The 20,675-nt window shown below is 40.4% G+C and overlaps 1 protein-coding gene across 5 annotated transcripts in view; it reads right to left on the bottom strand.

Moving 5' to 3' along the window:
• The window catches only part of ACSL5 (acyl-CoA synthetase long chain family member 5), a 49,126-nt gene that overhangs the window by 18,613 nt on the left and 9,838 nt on the right, over positions 1-20,675 (bottom strand). For 4 of the 5 annotated variants that reach the window (XM_043925692.1, XM_043925693.1, XM_043925696.1 and 1 more), the window contains exons 2-5: positions 9,613-9,797; positions 6,289-6,397; positions 975-1,039; positions 744-845 (exon numbers count right to left, since the gene is read on the bottom strand). In XM_043925692.1, coding sequence (XP_043781627.1) covers positions 744-845; positions 975-1,039; positions 6,289-6,397; positions 9,613-9,768 — 432 coding nt within the window. In that variant the 5' untranslated portion in view covers positions 9,769-9,797. The remainder of the gene's footprint in view (positions 1-743; positions 846-974; positions 1,040-6,288; positions 6,398-9,612; positions 9,798-20,675) is intronic. The other variant, XM_043925697.1, reaches the window with a different exon arrangement.

Below are 20,675 nucleotides of genomic sequence, written 5' to 3'. Positions count from 1 at the left end.
GTCTGCGGTATTTTTTTTTTATGGCAGCCCTAATAGATACCAGGTTTGGTATTAAGTTCCTGAACTAGAGTCAAGGATATCTCTGAGGCTGGGTTAAAGGAAGATGAAGTATATAGATGCACCCAGAAGTGCAGCCAGGCCTGCCCCCACCTTGGATTTTCAGTTAAACAACTGGCTTGGGTAAGTGTATGTCATGCAAGTATTCCAAAACACACAAAGGTTTTTCTCTGAGGATATTGGGCCTAATGACTTCACCTGAACTTGGAGATAAGCTTAATTCCAATCATTGCAATGTCTAAAATCTGCTTTCAACTCACTGTGGAAAGATGGCTACAGCTGGTCTCAGGAGAAGTGGATGCCTTGGTTACTAGTTCAGGGACAATGTGCAGGTTCCACTTCTAAAGACAATTCACCCCTTTCCACATCATCTTCAAGCTCTTATGTGCCAGTCCCCTCACAGTTTCCTTATTTTCCTCATATGGCAGACTGGCATAAAATGACACATAACTGGAAACACATGAGAGAAGCCCAGTCACCTAGCAAATAGCACCAGACATTCAACCAGGATTAAAGAGGCCATGCACTATAACTCTTTCAGCTGGAACAATGTTTAAAGAGTCTGAGGTCTTTAAACAGCTTTCATAAGTCCTCATCAAGTGTCAGAGTGCTGGATTTGGGGTAGGGTTTAAAGTCTTTAGACTTGGCCCTGACTCATTTCTTTCAGTTAATTTCAACACAGTTACCTCTGGCCTATTCTGAGCAAAGATGCCAACCAAGCTGTCTTGTGACGGTTTATATCCTTTATGCAAGAGACAGGAGCCCAGGTACTCTGCTCGATCAGACACCTACAAAAGAGAGAGGTAGAGAGAGAGAGAGAGAAAAAAAAAAAAGCAATCAAGACTCCAGAGAGAACAAATTAGCTCAGGATACCACATAAGCAAAAGAACTTATCCAAAATCATGGGCCTGACTTACCTGTTTGTAGGACAGCCATCTGTAGGGCTGGTTTGGTTTTCTATATCCCAAGCAAGGCCCATTGTCTAAAAACATAATATTAAGAGAAAATCAGCTCCAGTTGCAAATTCTTTGGACCAGAGAAAGTAAAAGGAGGTTAGGAAGAGACAAGACACAAAGGACAAATCCAGTAAGGACGCAATTTTCTCTTATGTTCCAAGGAAATGCAAAAGTGGTAAGTACTCAGTTCTCAAAGACAGACAGAGCCTTGAAAACTGCATCTGCAACATTTAGGAAATGCTGAAAAACAGGGGTGGTTCCATGTTGGAATATGTGACCTCCATGGTAACAGGCATTTGGGGAAAGCCATGAATATGGACTAGCCCACATGACGTGAACAAGCAAAAACTTACAAGTGAACACAAATAACCTGTATTGGGTAATCTTGGACTGAGTTTCCCTACAATAAAAAAGGGGCTTGGCAACCCACTCCAGTATTCTTGCCTGGAGAATTCCTTGGACAGAGAAGACTGGCGGGCTGCAGTCCACAGGGTCACAGAGAGTCAGACATGATTGAAGTGACTTAACATACACGCACAGTAAAAAAAAATATGCTCATAAAAACAGACAAAAAATCAAAGTACAAGTCATCAATAATCTTATCACATAAACACCATTATCGAGACTGATATTAAGTATTTTCTTTGATACTTCCTTTGATAGTTTCAAGGTTATGTTCAATCCACATATATATTTTGGTATCCTGCTTTCTTCCCCCATTTTATACAACTATTCCCATTATTATTTCTTCTCTATAGAGATTTTAATGGCCTTATTATGGCCAAGTAGTGAAGGATTCTAGTGTACAGCTGAGTTGATCTCATTTTGGGCATGGAGATTGTTTCCAAAATTGACACCTCAAATAGTGCTACAATACATACTTTCAAACTGATCATTTCAAAGTTAGAACATTTTCTTAGAAAAGAGTATTTTAAATGAAATAACTGGGTTGGGAAGGGTGGCAGGAGCTAGGGGTGAGGAGAGTTGGTTAGAAAGCTCAGGGTTTTTTTCTTTTTTTAACTTTTTATTTTGTAGTGGGGTACAGCCGATTAACAATGTTGTGATGCTTAAGGGACTCAGCCATACATGTATACACCTATCTATCCTCCGCCAAACTCACCTCTAATCCAAGCTGCCAGTTCCATGTTATACAGCTCAGGTTTTTGATACCTAGCACCACATTACTTGGTGAATCAGTTGGGACAATTTGCTTTTTCTCCCACCAGCAAATATCAAGTCATAGACACTAAATAGTCATTTTTTAATATGTCTTCTGGTTTAACAGATTTTGAAAGTTATTACTTTAGTCTAAGCTTCTTTCACAGCTATTAAAATGGGACTCTTTCCCTTATCTGTTAAGCTTCATTTACTCTCACGAATCAGCTGGTAATGTACTTTATATGAGAGTGTCTTCTGAGACACTGAGACTCATAAAAAACTACAAGAACACACATGAGTATACACAGGAGCACTCGTGTACACACACATGTACATTAGCCTTGGATATTTTTACAACTGTGTCTCACATTTGACAATAGAAGAATCAAACTTCTGAACATCGAAACTATTCTGCCTTATTTAAAATTACAGTAAGTCTGGCAACATCCATTTACTAGAGTAAATAGTCATTTCAGCCACAGAAGTCACAGAAGTTATGGTACTTATGAGGCTAAGCAAAACCCCTAACTGGCTGAGAAACCCCCAACTGGCTGAGAAACCCCCATATCTAAGCCAGAATGAAACTGAGTTATAAATAGGAGTGCAGAAGGGAAGGAAGTTTTACATAGAGGATCTAGCCAAATTGCTGAGGGGATTTTAGTTCTAGCCAAAAGCAAGCATTCAAAGAGAAGGTTATTAGGAATTCAGAGGCAAATAAGTAAACTTCCCGACTAAGCAACAGAGGAGAAAGGAAAGAAAGCAGGAAAGAGATAGCCACATTGACTAAAGAGATTTTTTTTTTTTTTTTTAATGAACATGGAGACTATTCACAGGAAACATTAGTGCTTTTTCTTTCTGCTGAAACAGCTGCATGAATGCTCAAGAAGTCAAGTCTCAGACTGAGATGTTCCTTGAAGCCAGGCAAGTCCCGCTTTAGGGGTTCACAGCCCCTGCTCCAGCCTACAGTGTGGGCTACTGGTGCTCTACCGATGGACTGGTTCGTACAAACATTAACCCCCAGTGATACGTACCTCTTAGGGTACCTAGCTTACTCTGCACTGTCACATTAACTCACTGGATCTTCCCAATAACTATCATTATCCCTATGGAACCAAGAATCATGAACTTGAGCAACTTCATGCTCACTCATTAAGTGGCAGAGCTGATAAGGGTGAGAAAAACTATATTTCATGTTCTTATCACTTCCCTATGGATAAAAATACTAGCTGAGGCCCATGGTCAAGGAATAAGTCAAATAATTGGCCCAAGGGGGCACCAACTGGGGTTTCATTAAACTCTGTGTCCTAATCAGCTTCAGTTTGATTAGCCAAAGTCCTGACTAGGCAATAGCGTAGCCTTTGATTAATTTAATCAACTTAGATCTTCTGTTCTAAGACATGGCCATCTATAAAGAATCCACCCATTAACAACTTCTCAGCAAAATTGGGGCCCTAAGCTAGGTAGAGTTGAAACTTTGGCACACAAAGCCCTTGTAAAGCTCTGTTTAAAATTCATATTTGGAGGAGAAGGGGGCGACAGAGGATGAGATGGTTGGATGGCATCACCGATTCAATGTACATGAATTTGAGCCAACTCTGGGAGATAGTGAAGGACAGAGAAGCCTGATGTACTGCAGTCCATGGGATTGCAAAAAGTTGAACAGAACTTGGCAACTGGAGAAAAACTATCTGGAATTCCAATTCAATAAAACACAGTGGAGCCAGAGGATCTGTATTTTAAACACTATCTGCAGGTAATTCTCCCCAGAGGAGGGGCATGGCAACCCACTCCAGTATTCTTGCCTGGATTATCTGAGAGAGGAGCCTGGCAGGCTACAGTCCCTAGGGTCACACAGAATCAGACACACCTGAAGGAACTTAGCACACATGCATGCAGGTGATTCTCAACATGGACCATCTACTGGGTAGGGATTAAAGATAGAGGTTGTGTGTGTGTTTGTGTTAAGTCACTTCAGTTGTTTCCAATTCTTTACAACCCTGTGGATCATAGCCTGCCAGGCTTCTCTGTCCATGGAAATTTCCCAGGCAAGAATATTGGAGTGGGTTGCCATGCCCTCCTCCAGGGGATCTTCCTAACCCACGGATCAAACCCATGTCTCTTAAGTCTCTTGCATTGACAGGTGTGTTCTTGACCACTAGAGCCACCTGGGAACCCTATAAATATAGAGGTTAGGGCTGATGTATTCCATCCCAGTTGTAAGCAGATGTGTCATTTTTCTATGGAAATAGGTTGGATTTTTCATGCATACTTACACGAGAAGCCAATTTATCTGTTTAGTTTTAATTTAACATTGAAAAAAATTTCTAAATGAAGGTGTGTCCTATGTACCACATGTTGTGTGCTGAATGACTTGTATCTAGTTCCAATAACAATCCATGCACAGTGAAGAAAACTTCAAAAAGTGGAAAATCTCAAAGGAAAGTCTATCATATTAGCTATATACTATCTTAAGTTGCCAAATAAGTAAAGAAACTAGCAGTTGGTTTGTTTTTGTTTGTTATGTGGATGGAAATCTAAATCGGTACCAATGTGGAGCCAGAAATACCAAGTACAGTCCACTCTGGAACCTTCAGATAGAAGCTTTCTTTACAATGTAAACCTTCATTGTCTTGAGGAACAACAATCTTTACAAAACACTCAAGAGTTGACATAAAATAAAATAATCTAGACAGAGACTTAGATTTCAGTATCAGCATCAACATTTTCTAGTTCGGTCACTTTCAAAATATTCCTGAACCTCTGAGTCTCTATTTCCTCACTTTAAAAAATGAGGTTGGACTTCCCTGTTGGTCCAGTGGTTAAGAATCCACCTGTCAATGCAGGGGACACAGGTTTGATCCCTGGTGCAGGAAGATAGCACATGCCTGGTGACAGCTAAGCCAGGGCACCACAACTATCGAGCCTGCACACTCTAAAGTCCCTGCTCCACAATGAGGGGAGCCACTGCAATGAGAAGCCTGCACCCTGCAACACAGAGTAACCCCCTCTCGCGGCAATTAGAGAAAGCCCGTGAGCATCAGTGAAGACTGAGCACAGTCATAAGTAAATAAAACTTTTAAATGGAGGTGTATGACAACTAATCCCTGAGGTGTAAGACAATAAGTAGATGCTATCCATGCAGTACTATAGTTAGTACCCAATAGGAATTGGCTATTAAATATTGCCGTAGTCATAGTTAAAAGGCAGAAGGGACGTGGAGGACAAAAAGTCACATAGGTAAGTCTCTGCCTGGACAGAATATCACCCCAAAGAAAAAAAGTTAAAGGGAGAGTGGGACTTCCCTGGTGGTCCAGTGGCTAAGATACCTTCCTTCCAAAGCAGGGGGCCTGGGTTTGATCCCTGGTCAGGGAACTAGATCCCACATGCCATAACTAAGACCTGATGCAGCCAAATAAATAAATCAAATAAACATTAAAAAAAATTATAGGGAGAGTTATAAGTCCGTTGATTTTGAAAGGAAGCTAGTATACCCAGCATTGTGTTCAATGATACCAGATAGAAGTACTGAACCTTTATGTACTTCTTTCATTCATTAGAAATGAACCTACCAAAGGTCATGGGATAATGCTTCTAGGAAAGTTCAAAAGACAATTACCTTATGTGATACTAAAAGCAGCAACGAGGTCCAGCAGTATGATACTAGGAGCAAGGTCAAGGTAAAAAGTCAGGAGGCCTGGATGCTAATTCTGGCTCAGATTCTATAATGTAGGGAACTACATTTATGAAACACATCCTCCTAAACAAATGTACTAGTGGATTAACCAAAATATTTTCCTACTGTTAACTCTTTAACAACCACTGGGCCAGGAAGTTCTCCTTGTATTAAATGAGAACCAGATTCAGAGAGGCAAAGTGGTTTGTGCAGTCACATAGCTGGCAACAGAAGAATTGGGTTTCAAGCCCAAGTCTGTCCTGCTACACAGCTTCCAGCACCACCCAGATCCTCTGCTCATGCCCCTGCCATGCTGTATTTTTAATTCTTCTTGGAGCACCTTTAAACAAAGTTTTAAAAGTTTTAGAAGTGAGACAGGGAAGGAGAGGCAGGGAACAAGAGCCCACCTTGGTCTTACAGGCCAGGGGAAACAGCCAGGCTTACCAGACACAGCAAGTCCTCTTTGGAAGATTTCATATACCGTCTTGGCATCTGAGAAGTAGTTGCGTATCAGGTCATTGTCCTTCTGGCAAATGCCTCTCCGTGCTCCTCCCTAAGACACAAGACTGAGTTTAGGTCAAGCCTGAGTTTTCCCCCACCCTTTCCAAACCTGTATGGACTGAGTTGAAAAGAACAGAAATAGTGACTATTGAGGTCACACTGATGACCCTTTTAGTATTCAATCAATCAATTTTTTTAAGTCTCAAAGTTGTGGTATCTTCATATCAGAGAAACCCAGAGATTGTCGCAGTTATGTTTTTGGTAATTTACCTCCACCTCCCTAGGTATATGCATATGCACTCACACACACACACACACACACACACACACACACACACACACACAGAGATGAGACAATATTATAGTTATGTGCTGTGCTGGGCTTAATTGTTAAGTTGTGTCCGACTCTTTGTGACCCCATGGATTGTAGCCTGCCAGGCTCCACTGTCCATGGAATTCTCCATCCCAGAATACTGGAGTGGATAGACTTTCCCTTTTCCAGGGGATCTGCCCATGAGCACCACATAAATGAGAGTTTTGGGAGCTGCGGTAGGACGAGAAGGGGAAAACATGCAAATATAATACCATGATGTACACACTGTAATAACAACATATGTTTGGGGAGATGAATGAAGTAACCAATACTGAATCAAATAGAAAGCCTACAGAGAAGAAATAATATTTCAATAGAGACTGTGAAGACAGTAAGCATTTACTAAAAATATGTAGTTTCATAGAATGGAGGGAAAAGAGAAGAGTTCAGAGTGAAGGAATAGCCTGAATAAAGATGCAGAGGAAGCAACAAGGATTTACTGTATAGCACAGTGGTATTACACCCAGTATCTTGTAATAACCTATAATGGAATATCATCTGCAAAAAAAAAAAAATCACTATGTGTTTCACCTGAAACTAATGCAGTATTGTAAATCAACTGTGCTTCAACTTAAAAAAAAGAAGGCAAGAAAACATACTGCAGATTCTGATGGGCAGCTCAAGAACAGGGTATTTGAGAATGAGGGCATAGCTAGGGATAGGTCTAGAAATGTCATCTTTAGGATCCAGTCCTGATCTAGATATCCTGGAGCTACCGTAGGAGCTAGAGGTACAGTTCAACCCTCATGAAAGTTAGAGAAGCCTTGCCATCAATTAAATAGGCATTCAAAACTGTAAGTTATTACCAAGATAGCAGCTATGAAAGTCCAAGATAACCCATGAGACTCTAACAAAAGATCTGACTTAATCTGGAGCATCAGGGAAGATTTCCATCAGATGTCACATTAAGTCAAGACATCAAAAACAAAGTTCTATTTCTAGGAAAGAAAGATGGGGTCTTGATGTCTACTTACATAGACAGCATTGAGGAAGAATGAAAGATGATTCAACTTTTGGCAACTGGGTAAGCAGAGATGCATTTAACTGAGATAGAATGGGAGGGGAAGCAGGAAAGGGTGCAGGTGTGTATGCAAGAGTGTGTGTGTGTGCACGTCGGTATGAAGGGAGAAGACAAGCAATAAAGAGATGTGTGGAGCTTGAGGTACTCAAGTGTCACTGAGGTGGACTGGAACTCAAAAGAGAGTTCCAGATTTGGTGTCACCAAATATGACACCAGATTTGGGTGTCATAGCCTTTCAGGTACATATTCATGTCATATTAGAGGGAGGTTTTCTCAAAAGCTGTGAGGATTGAAAGCAGGGATTAGCAGACTATATTTAGGGCCAAACATGGCTAGCCAGTTTTTAAATAAAGTTTTATTGGAACACGGCCCTGCCCTCATTTACATATCTCTTGGTGCTTTCACAGTGTAACAGCAGAGTTGAATAGTTGCAACACAACCCATGTGGTCTGCAAAGCATAAACTCTTCACTATCTGGCCTTCGCAGAACAAGTTTGCCAACCCTTGCTTCAGAGGAATCAAAAGATGGTGAGATTGAAACTCTAGCATAAAGAGAAAAAAGAATCTAAGTAACAAAGAAAGACTATCTTGGAATTAGGCAGAAATCTCACCGAAGGATATGATGAAATGCAAAGGAAGAAGTTTTAAGAAGGAAGTGTCAAGTCAATTGAGAGGAAGAATCATTGAATTTATTTTTTTAATCTATTCTTTATTGAAGTATACTTGATTTACAATGTAGTATTAATTTCTGATGCACAGCAAAATGACTCAGTTATACACATATATACATTATTTTTTATATTCTTTTCCACTATGGTTTATGCCAGAATATCGACTATAGCTCCCTGTACTGTAGAGTAGCGCCTTGTTGTGAATCACTGAATTTAGAAGTTAGATTATGAGTGATGCAGAGAAGTCTGAGGGGATGGTAGTGATAAAGGTCAGACTTCAGTGGGTTGAAGTTCCCGAGGGGAAACCAACAGTCTACTCTTAAAGACTCAGGGGAAAGGGACGATTGAAAAGACATGGCAGCCTGAAGTATCGGGATTATAGGGACAGGAAGTTGCTGATGAAAATCTTTCCAAATAAAATGGAGGGTGGTGGAGAATGGAGGCAACTCGGAATCAGATTCCCAACTAGAAGCACAGAGTTTGTAACAAGATCAGAAAGGGTTAGCTTTAATGCTTTCTTCTCTGAAAAGGGTTGAAGATGAAAAATCATGAGAGAAAATTCGTGGTGCTATCCCTTAGTTCAGAGATATAGGAAGTGGTATGATTTGCTAAAATGTCAAAGAATTGAGGGGAGAAACCAAGTTCAATGTCTGTCAGTTTTAAGAGAGACTATTAACTCAAAGCTGGAATTGAATTCGATAACTTTTTTTTTTACCATTCTTAGACATGGTATTTCTTAATGAAAATGTTCCTCTGTCCGCAGAGTACTGACTCTATCATCTAGATCGTGGGTCAGCAACGTGTTCCTGCAAAGGGCTAGATAGTAAATACTTTAGGCTTTGTGGAACACGTATGATCTAGCCCTTTCTTTTATTCTTTTTACATATCCCTTGAAAAATATAAAGAATGTTCTTAGCTTGCTCACACAGATAAAGGTGGATTTTGTCTGCATGCAATAGTTTGCCAATACCACATCTAGATTTTTGGCATCATAAAATCAGTAAAATCTGTGATTTCATTAAAAACAAAAATGTACCATTACTAGAACTTTCAACTTGTAGATTTTCTGCTTATTTTTGCTAATCAAAAAGGCTTACTTTCCCACACTACTCTCAGTCTCCTTTACCACCTCTCCTAAGGTCTTGAGTTACAGTTTGTGTTCCATGAAGGCTGACAAACTGCAAAGGCAATTGGCATGTTACCTCAATTCCCACCGACTGCTTGTTCAGATCAACATGAAGCAAGGCGGGCTGAGGTCTGTTAACCAACCACAGGAAGATGACAGCTCCGAAGGTCAGGATGCAGATCAGTGCCGGGGTTGGAAGTGGGGAAAACAAGAAGTTAAAGATAAAAAGCATCTTTATGAATAGCAGCAGGAAATTCAGGCCTGTAAAAAAAAAAAAAAAAAAGAAAGGAAAGAAAAAGAGGAAATTGCCATGTTTTTTTTTTTTGCTCAAACAGCTCTCTATGCTTACAGAAGTTACACACACACACACACACACACACACACACACACACACACAGCTTCTAACCCTCCAAATAGCCATGATTAACCACTCTAGCAGCTGAATTCCTCTCACTGTTTACCTTAGCAATGTCGGAAATACTAGAATATGTTCTCCACCCTGGCTACTTGATTGTCCTCCCACAAGTGGGTAAGGATCAAAGGAAAGAGGCTAATCATTTCCCAGACCATTTTGAGAAATGACTACTGTTTTATTTTTTGGTTCACAAAGCCTAGAAGAAGCCCTCTGGATCCAACATAAGCTGGTAGTCAGAGGAGGGGGCTCCAGAGAGCTTTACTACCCAGGCAGACAGAGGGTCATGAAGGACTCTTACAACTGCATCTCCCTAGTATCAGCCAAACAGAAGATGGAACCTCTGGAGAGGTGACACCACCCATCTTAGAAAACATGTGTTGTCCTGTGAAGGACATTTCCTGCTGGCCCAGATATGCCTTGCTCATTGCTTTCTTTTCTGAGCCATCAGGAGGGTCTCAGAGATCAAAAGCATGACAACTTGCTGGGTCCAAAGTCCTCTTTCTCCAGGGAACCTGGAGGAATCATTTTTATCAGAGACAACTTTAGCCAGGTCTGCAGAAAGGTTGCTGGAGAATGGGCCTGGCACATGGTAGCCGGTGGGCATTGAAGATTTAAGCCAGGAAGAGATCTCTGGGAACCAAAAGAAACAAAGTCTTCTCTTCACAACTCAACTCTACTTGTAGCTTCCAGCCAACTTTAGCTTCAAACTACTCTAAAAGGAGGCATTATCATTTGGGTAGATCCTAGGACCTTATTCTCACTGACATCATCTCTTCCAGGTCTTGCCTCACAACTTTCAGACTTAATTAGGACAATAACAGCAGCAAACATATGAGCACCAACTATATGCCAGGCACCAAGCTGCGTTGTTTGCATGGAGTATCTAATTTATTTTAACCAATATCACAAATTCACATTTTACAGATAAGAAAATAGAAACTCCCAGAAGTAAAGTGACTTGTCCAAGGTCATTCATCATTTCCCACTGCTGCCTCCCCATTAAAATTGACAAAACCACAACTCATTTCCTCCTTACAGTGTCTAGCCATAGAGTTCAAGGAGGCTGAATTCATCTGGCACCTTATGAGTCACAGCAAAGGATGTTTAGATGTTGTATGTGTTTCTCCAGTAGTCATGGATGAATGGGAGAGTTGGACCATAAAGAAGGGTGAACACTGAAGAACTGATGCTCTCAAACTGTGGTAATGGAGAAGATTCTCGAGAGTCCCTTGGACAGCAAGATCAAACCAGCCAATCCTAAAGGAAATCAATCCTGAATATTCATTGGAAGGACTGATGTTGAAGCTCCAATACTTTGGCCACCTGATGTGATGAGCTGACTCACTGGAAAAGACCCTGATGTTAGAAAAGATTGAGGGCAGGAAGAGAAGGGGATGACAGAAGATGAGATGGTTGGATGGCATCATTGGCTCAATGGCCATGAGTTTGAGCAAACTCTGAGATATAGGGAAGAACAGGGAAGCCTGGGGTACTGCAGTCCATGGGTCGCAGAGTTGGACACAACTGAGCAACTGAACAACAACAAAAATGTACTGTAATGCCCTACAGAACAATATCTCAAGAGACAAGAGCAAATGTTCCTACTCAAAATCAAGAGAGTGAATAAAGTCCAACAAAGAGCTTTATCAGATCAAATTCACAGTCACCATTCGAGCTTTGAGGCAGCTGCCACTAGCAGGCATCTGGAAATTTCTCCATTAAGAGAAACAGTTCAGCCCACTCTCACAAAGCCTTTTATAAAGCCTAGAAATTTTGTGTGGGACTAGAAACAGTCACAAGAAACCCTGAGTCACTTTTCATCATTTTTTTCTGCCTCTAATTAGTTATTACCTGAATTTGGAGTAGTCACTTGCCATTGTGTGGAGGAAAATTGAACTTCCAGAGCCTGAGATGACTGTCCCAACTCTGGCTTCTTGCACGTTGTGTTTAGGTGAAAAAAAAAAAAGAAGCTTAAAAATAAAAGCCAGATCCCACAGGTGGTAGGTTACCTAACAACAGGTGCTGTTGTCATAATCTGCCAGGATTCTGAGAGCTGGGGTTTTTGGAATCTGGCTTTACCAGGCTTTACCAGGCTTGTATGATAAAGTGGCAGTCCAGGAGGCAAAACTCATTCAAGAGTCAGCCATGCGGGACACTGTCTCTTCAAAGGCTGGCCACCCAGCCAGTGTGAGAAGGGGGACCGCCCCAGGGAAAGTTGCAAAATGCGCAGAAAGGTCGCAGTGCCACAGTGAGGAGAAACCTGCTTTGTGCTCACCCACCTCTGCCCACTGGCAACCTCTCCCCGCCTCAGCCTGGATTCTGCCACCAGTCTGGTGGTATCTTAGGATCTGGGCTTCTGCCCTCTGCCCTCATCCCACCCTCAAATAAGAGATATTTACCTGTACCCCCTTCTTGGCCTCAAGAACAAATTGCTGCCCTTTAGACATTTGCTCTCTTCTTACGCAAGGCAGACTTATGTCTTAAGGGGAGATTTAATGGGAGACTTTGTAAACAAAATTTTCAAAAGAGGATTAAAGGTGAAATGTGCCACAGTGGGATGGGGAAGAGAGGGGTGAACTTTCTGGCAGGTAACATGAAGGGAGGAGAGAAACAGCCCTTGGCCAGTCTAACGGCGGCACACTCTGTCCAGCCCAGCTGATTCTTACCATGTAGTAATGTGAGACCAGGGTCACTGGAAGGTCAGATTTTTTTCTCTAGAAAACCTGGAACACTGGATCTTTATGAAAGCTCAATTTTAACTTCTGGTTTAATGAATAAAGGTCTGGCATGGGATAAATGAAAACATATCTGGGGACTTCCCTGGTGGTCCAGTGGTTAAGAATCCTGCTTCCAGTGTAGGGCACGTGGGTTTGATCCCTGGTGGGGGAACTAAGATCCCACATGCTGCAGGGCAACTACTGAGCCTGAGTGCTCTGAAGCCCATGTGCCAGAACTAGAGAAGCCCCCATGACGCAGCTAAGACCCAACACAGCCAAATTAAATAAATGAACAAATATTAAAAAAAGGGGGGGGGTTGGGGGGGAGAATGGACACATGTATATGTATGGGGGGGGAATACATACATTGGGTTTAATCTGGATCATGATCTACCAATTCTTGAGCCCTCATTTTAGACATACTCCTGTCCTATTGACCATAAATGGGATGAGCTTGACCACTTCACTACCTTGCCTACACTGGCAAGGAGCTTTATTTGCAGTAAACACTGAAGGATGAATCTATTTCATCAGCTGAAATAGCTTACTCACTTTGTTTGCTATTGCCAATCAGGTACCCACACAGGCTATACACAGAATTTCAGTTCCTTTCTTCCTGGCTCCCATATTTTTTTTTTAAATGGAGGTAAAATTCACATAACGTAGAATAAACCAGTTTTAAAATGGACAATTTAGTAGCATTCAATACGTTCACAGGGTTGTGCAACCACCATCTCTAGTTATTTTCAGAACATTTTCATCACTGCAAACAACGGAAACCATGCACGCATGAAACTGTCACTCTTGCTCTCTCTCCCCCCCACCCTTGGCAACCACCAATATACTTTCTGTTTCCATGTATTGGGTTGGCCAAGAAGTTTCTTTGGGTTTTCCAGTAAGGTGTTATGGAAAAACCCAAACAAACTTTTTGGCCAACTCAGTATTTACCCATTTTGAATATTTCATATAAGTGGAATCAGATAATATGTGACCCTTTGTGTCTAACTTCTTTCACTTAATATTTTTAAGGTTTATCCATGTTTACAATTTAGCATGTATTAGTATTATATTTCACTCCTTCTTATGGCTGGATAAAATTCCAGTGTATGGATAGACCACGTTTTGCTGCCCCATTCATCATCAGCTGATAGATATTTGGGTTATTTCCACCATTTGGATATGGTGAATAGTGCTATGATGTGTATATAAATTTTGTTTGAATATCTATTTTCAGTTCTTTGGGGGTAAATACGTAGTAGCAGAATTGCTGGTTCACATGGTAATTTTATGTTTAGCTTTTTGAAGAATCACCAAACTGTTTTCCATAGTAGCTGTATCATTTTTATATTCCAACCAGCAATGTAAAGGATCCCAATTTTTTACATCCTTACCAACTTTTGCTATTCTCTCTCTTTTTAATAATAGCCATTGTAATGGGTGTGAAATGGCATCTCACTTTGGTTTTGATTTGTAGTTCCCTTATGACTAATGATGTTGAGCAACTTTTCATCTTTTTTTTTTTGCCATTTGCATTTCTTCTATGAAGAAATGTCTATTTCAGCCATTTGCCTATTTTTAAATTGAGCTATTTGTCCTTTAGTTGTTGAGTTGCAAGCTTTCTTTATATATTACAGATACTAGATCCTTTTCAGATATATAATTTTCAAATATTTTCTCCCAATGTATAGGTTGTCATTTCGCTATCTTGATAGTCTCCTCTTTGATGTACAACCCAGACACATTTTGAAACTGAGGATGCTGGCACTAGAGAGAATTTGCAACCATATCATGTAACTCTCTCACTGCTTAAATGGGAGAAACTGAAGAGCTCAAAGAAGGCAAGACCTTCAGGTTATACCAGTACTGGACTGGTTACCATTCTACACTTTAGAACCTATTAACATTTCCAGAGGTGCTCAAATAACAAGGGGGAAAGCCACCCTCTCTCCCATCATGCGTCCTGTGTCACTTGAATTACAGTTCTGGACCTGTTGCTTCACAGAAACCCCTGCAAGCATTTCCTCTTCCCTAATGTCACTCCCAGTTGGGAAAGAATGGAGTAGGGAGAAGTGCCATAGCATTAAAAAAAAGAGGAAGGAGGGCTGTGTCATGCTGTAGCTAGGAGTTCCTGTTTGAGGTTATCTACAGATGGTCGAACAAGCCACAGGCTTCCCCCAAGTGGAAAGCTTCCTCTGCTTTTTGATGTGGTAACACTGACACGCCTCAGCCCCACCCCCTCTGATGCCCATCTGTCCTCAGCCCTTCCCCTGATTCTCTCCAGGGCCCTCCTTTCCTCCGTGGTTTGGATGGCCAGAGCCAACGTTACTCATCTGGCTCCTGACATACTGACTTTTCAAGCTAGCTGAAGGACACCTTCTGCCTTCATACCTGTTAGCAAGCTCTCAGGACCAGCCTTGGTACCTAAGTTGTGGCCACCTCATACTCACCCTTTGGGTTTTGCTCCTTTGAAGATTTGGGGCAGCATGTCTTAAATCTTGTTTTCTTTGGATAAAGTCCCTAAATGACCCTTTCTACTCTAGATTCATGTTTTTGGTCAACGATGTTTATTGCTATGAGTCTTTCAGATTATCCCTATAGTCCACAAATAATTTTTCTTCTCATTATTCCTTCCATTTAAAAGATTTTATTTTTCTTCCATGTATTCTGCTCTTCAAGCATAAGTCTACTCCAATCCTAGGGTCTCTGCCTTTGCTCTTCTTCTTTTTAGCCTGAAACGCTATCCCACAGATTTGAAATGGTCGTGTATTGCTTCTAGGTAGGATCTCAACTCCAAGTCATTTCCTCAGAGACTCTCTAGGATCACCCTATTGGACCTCAGAGGCTATCATATACCCTGCTTTCTCTTCTTTATGTCACTGTCAGCCATCTTAAACAGTCCTGGTCCATTGCCCCTATTAAACTGATGCATTCATTGGAATGGGGACTTTTGTTTTGTTCACTGCAGTGCTTCCAATCATGATGCCAAGCACCATGCTTGCCACAGAGGAAACTTTCAATGAGTGGTTACTGAATAAATGATCAGTTTTCTAGTTCAGAATTATCTGTTCTACATACTCTCAGTTGACTCATTTTCCCCTTAATAAAACTCCCCCACCCACAAGCTCTCCAATCTTAGATCATCAAAAATCACTCTGGACAATCTTAAGACATGCACTCCCAATCAATATTTTGACAAGGCATTGGTTTTGGAATAACAGATGGTGAAAGGATGTATTTCTAACACATCAAAAGTCGGTCAGGAAAAAAAAAAAAAAAAAAAAAGTCGGTCAGGGTCAGTCTATTCCTCCAGGTTTAGAGGCAGCTACAGGATGGATCTTATCAGATGAAGTCATCTACAGTGTTCAGTGGGCAAAAAATCCAGGCTAGAAATATGTAATTCTGTTACTATGGATTTCTGGAATTCAAAGGACAATAAGACAAATTATCTTTGCTTTTAAGCTTGAAGAACTAATTATTTTTCTATGCAATAATGAGATATATATTGCAATTATAAGCTTTTTTTTTAAAAAAGTTGCCTTCTAGAAAGTGGCCCACTCATTTGGGTTTAACTGGTTTTTGTGCTCTCCTGCATGTATGGACTCATTCTGTGGCGATGGGAAGCTCATTAAAAAAGGGTCCAGAGTCCCCAAGTTCTTATACCCAATTAATCAACATTCTTCCATCCTGAATTACCTACTGTCTCCTAGAGACTATGTCATCAGTCTTCACAACTCATAATGACTCCAGATGGGCCTGTGTGTTATTTAGGAGGCTGTATATGAAAGTTCTGCTTTCTTGGTTGGGCTTTAAGTTCTAACCCAGACTTCATGGTTATTTCCCTTAAATTTCTGCCACCTCCAGTTTAGGAGGGCTTCATTTCATTCCTCAAGGGCTTTCCTGCTGGCTCAGCAGTGGGGAATCCCCCTGCCAATGCAGGAGATGTGGGTTTGATCCCTGGGTCAGGAAGATCCCCTGGAGAAGGAAATGGCAACCCACTCCAATATTCTTGCATGGGAAAAATGTCATGGACAGAAGAGCCTAGTGGGATACAGTCCATAGGGTTGCAAAAGAGTCAGACATGATTTAGCGACTAAACAACATTTCACTCCTTAACTGAATAGTTAATATGTATAGACAAATTTCAAAATAATGGCAAAAGATCAATAGGACACTACAAACCAATAGCCTCATGAGTACACTTGGGAGGAACTGATAAACTTTTCCTTAATATGCATTGATTGTGAATCACATAAGTGTTCTATTGAAAGATCCTTCACTCAGTTTCGTCAAGAACTAAGGAATTTTCACATTTCCTTATATCTTTACTCTTCTGTAGCAAATAGTTTTCTTCTACTAAGAAAATAAAAGATAACATAATTTGAGACAACAAACCTGTTTCACAAATCTAGCCAGAGCAAAAGCTGATAATGAGGACATAGCACAGGGAACTGTACTCAGTATAATAACTTATAATGAAAGAGAATATAAAAAAAGAATATATATATTTATATACATATGAATAACTGAATCACTTTTCTGTACACCTGAAACTAACACAACATTGTAAATCAACTATATTTCAATAATAATTTTAAATAATAATGATTTTTATTTTTTATTTTATTTTTTTAAATAATAATAATATTTAAAGGCAGATACAGAAAAGCACTGGTTCTTAAAGAGGGTAAACCTCAACTAACCATGCCATTGTTATTTTTATTTTTTTAAAAAAAACAATATTTCTTGCTCATCCTTCATCCAGGATCCAGGTACCTATGCTATTTTAAATCATTCAAAAATCAGAAGGACCAATATTCAGTTATATCCAAGATGAAATTTGTTGTCATATTTCCCAATTTTAAAAAAAGTGACAGGGGAATCCTAAAATTCCTCTAAAGAAATAAGAGGCAATTAGATACCGTGAGATATGTCAATAAGTTGTCATCTCATCGCAGTCACTCTTATCCAACTCTTTGGACTATAGCCCGCCAGGTTCCTCTGTCCATGGGATTTTCCAGGGAAGATACTGGAGTGGATTGCTATTTCCTCCTCTAAAGGATCTTCCCAACCCAGGGATCAAACTCATGTCTCCTGCATCTCCTGCATTGCAGGCAGATTTGTTGTCTGCTGAGCCATCAGGGAAGACTTCAGTACGGTGCCCAGTTACCAAATCATAGCCAGAGAATCAACAGCTTTCCTATATTTTGAAAATAATGGAAAAGGTGCCATTCCCAATAGTGTATATAAGAATAAATGTATAAAACCTATATTTACAAAGTGACACCTTGAAAAAAATGGAAAGATATACTTGAAATAGTCAAGGGGTCCTATCTTTCTAAATACATCTATACATTTAATGCAACCCTAATAAAGACCAACAAGATTTTCTTGGGAAACGAATAAGTTAAAACTCACCCAGAAGAATAAAACTTACAAAAAATTGAAAATTTTTGAAAAATAACAGGAATTGGGTGGGTAGCAGTGAAGTAAACGTTACCAAATTTGCTTACTATGGAAATTTTCTCTTGGTTACCAATACAAGTCTATGTAACGAGATAATCCTGAAATACCCTCAGTATATGCTATTATCATATACTAAATTGCAGTCCAAATTAAGATAGATTTTTTTTTTCACTTTGAATCAATGTGTTGAAACAACTGACTAGCCATTCAAACAAAATACCTAAAGCTGATTTCTCTCTTACCCCTAAAACAAAAATACACTGGAAGGACTTCCCTGGTAGTACAGTGGATAAAAATCTGCCTGTAAAGGCAGGGGACATGGGTTCGATCCCTGGGCTGGAAGGATTCCACATGCTGCAGAACAACTAAGCCCATGTGCTACAACTACTGAGCCCGAGGGTGGCAACTACAGAGTTTATCTGTTGCAGATCCCAGCCTGTGATCTGGAACGAGAGAAGCCACTGCAGTGAGAAGCTTGCGTACCTCAATGAAAGAGTAGCCCTCGGTCTCTGCAACTAGAGAAAGCATGTGAGCAGCAACAAAGACCCAGCACAACCAGAAATAAGTTAATTATTTTAGAAAATACATTGAAGATGGACCAAAGACGAGATATAAAACATTGAAAGCTGTGAGAGTACTGGGGGATAAAAAAATGTGAGAGAATTGTTTTTTATAATCCTGACATGGAGAAGACTCAAGACAGACACAAAACCGAGAAGCTGTGCAAGGAAAATGTTGGCTTATGCAAAGCTTTAAAAGATACTTGCCCCGCAGAAAAGATATCAAAGATAAAGTCAAAGATAAACTGGGAATAGTATCAAATATTCCAGCTAGGCAAAGAGCTCATTTCCTCAGTAGAAATGCTTAGAAGTCAATGAAAAACAGCACATAACCCAGTAAAACCAACGGCAGAGGGAATGACCAGAAAGTTCACAGCAAAACAAACAGGTTACTTAAAACCGGGAAAGACATTCAACCTCACTTACAGTTTTTTAAAATGCAAATCTAAATGAAATCCCAGATTAGTAATGATGAAGCAGTATTAAATGCAGGATCAATCATGGAGATGTAAATTTGGGGCAGTCTCCTTAGGGATGTGTCCATTGTCTGAAACCACAATTATGTGCCTTTTGACCTAAGGACACGACTAGTAATTTATCTTGTAGAAAGACTTAAATTCAATAAAGGGCATCACTTTAAGCAGCTGTTTGAGTCATGGGTTAGGAATGTGGATTCTGAGTCAGGTTGCACCCAATCTTTGTGATCAGCTTTGTGACCTAGGGTAAATAACCTCTGTGTATTTCTGTGTCTATAAAATGGCAATACTAATATCTCCCTCATAAGGCTATCCTCATGATTAAAGAAGTTAATGTACCTGTATGGTGCCTAGAACAATGCCTGACCCACAGGCTCAGGTATTAGCTATTATGTTCATCATCATTAAATTTATAGGACTGCTGATAATGTCAGACATCAGAAAAGTCTTCCTTGATAGGAGAATAACCAGGTAAATTATACCACTTACATACAACAGACTTATTGGCAGGTATTAAAGAGAATTCTGGAGGAGGAAACGGCAACCCACTCCAGTATTCTTTTTGGGAAAATCCCATGGACAGAGGAGCCTGGTGGGCTCACAAAGAGTTGGACATGACTGAGCAACTGAGCACATTAAGGAAAATAAAGCAGATCTGTATATATTGATAAGGAAAGAACTATGTGAAATATCAGGCTTCCCAGGGGGCACTAGTGGTAAAAAAAAAAACTCCTGCCTGCCAATGCAGGAGACAAAAGAGACACGGGTTCTAACTCTGGGTCGGGAAGATCTCCTGGAGGAGGGCATGGCAATCCACTCCAGTATTCTTGCCTGGAGAAGTCCATGGATAGAGTAGCCTGGTGGGTTACAGTCCATAGGGTCACTAAGAGTTGGTCACAACTGAAGCGACTTCACACACACACACACACACACACACACACACACACACACGAAATATCACCAAGTACTGCGAAGAGTTGACTCATTGGAAAAGACCCTGATGCTGGGAAAGATTGAAGGCAGGAGGAGAAGAGGACAACAGAAGACAAGATGGTTGATGGTATCACTGACTAAATGCACATGAGTTTGGGCAAGCTCCAGGAGATAGTGAAGGACAGGGAAGCCTGGTGTGCTGCATGCAGTCCATAGGGTCACAAAGAGTTGGATACCAGTGAGCAACTAAACAACAACAACAAAGGGAAAAACTGCTTGGGCAATGTAGTGTATGCTTTTGTGTTCCTGAAAGAATAATCCTCATAGGAAAAGACAGACTGAAGAGGAGTTTTTATGAATGGATTTTCTAGAAAATTTGAGTTTTCAATCATTCAGCCCAAGATACTTAAGCTTGTCTATATGTCATTGGCTTCCTTGGTGGCTCAGATATCATTAGCATCATTCCAGGTGCTGGGGAGATAGTTTTTATTCCACAGTATTCTATAATCTAATTCTTGTTCAGGTTTGCTGTTGAGCTCCCCAGTAAAATACAACTCCAGTAAGTCATGGAAACT

Source organism: Cervus elaphus, chromosome 15 (assembly GCF_910594005.1).
Source record: "Cervus elaphus chromosome 15, mCerEla1.1, whole genome shotgun sequence".
Classification (NCBI taxonomy): Eukaryota; Metazoa; Chordata; class Mammalia; order Artiodactyla; family Cervidae; genus Cervus; species Cervus elaphus.
Note: the sequence above shows the minus strand (reverse complement) of the source record. Positions and strands in the feature narration are given on the sequence as shown.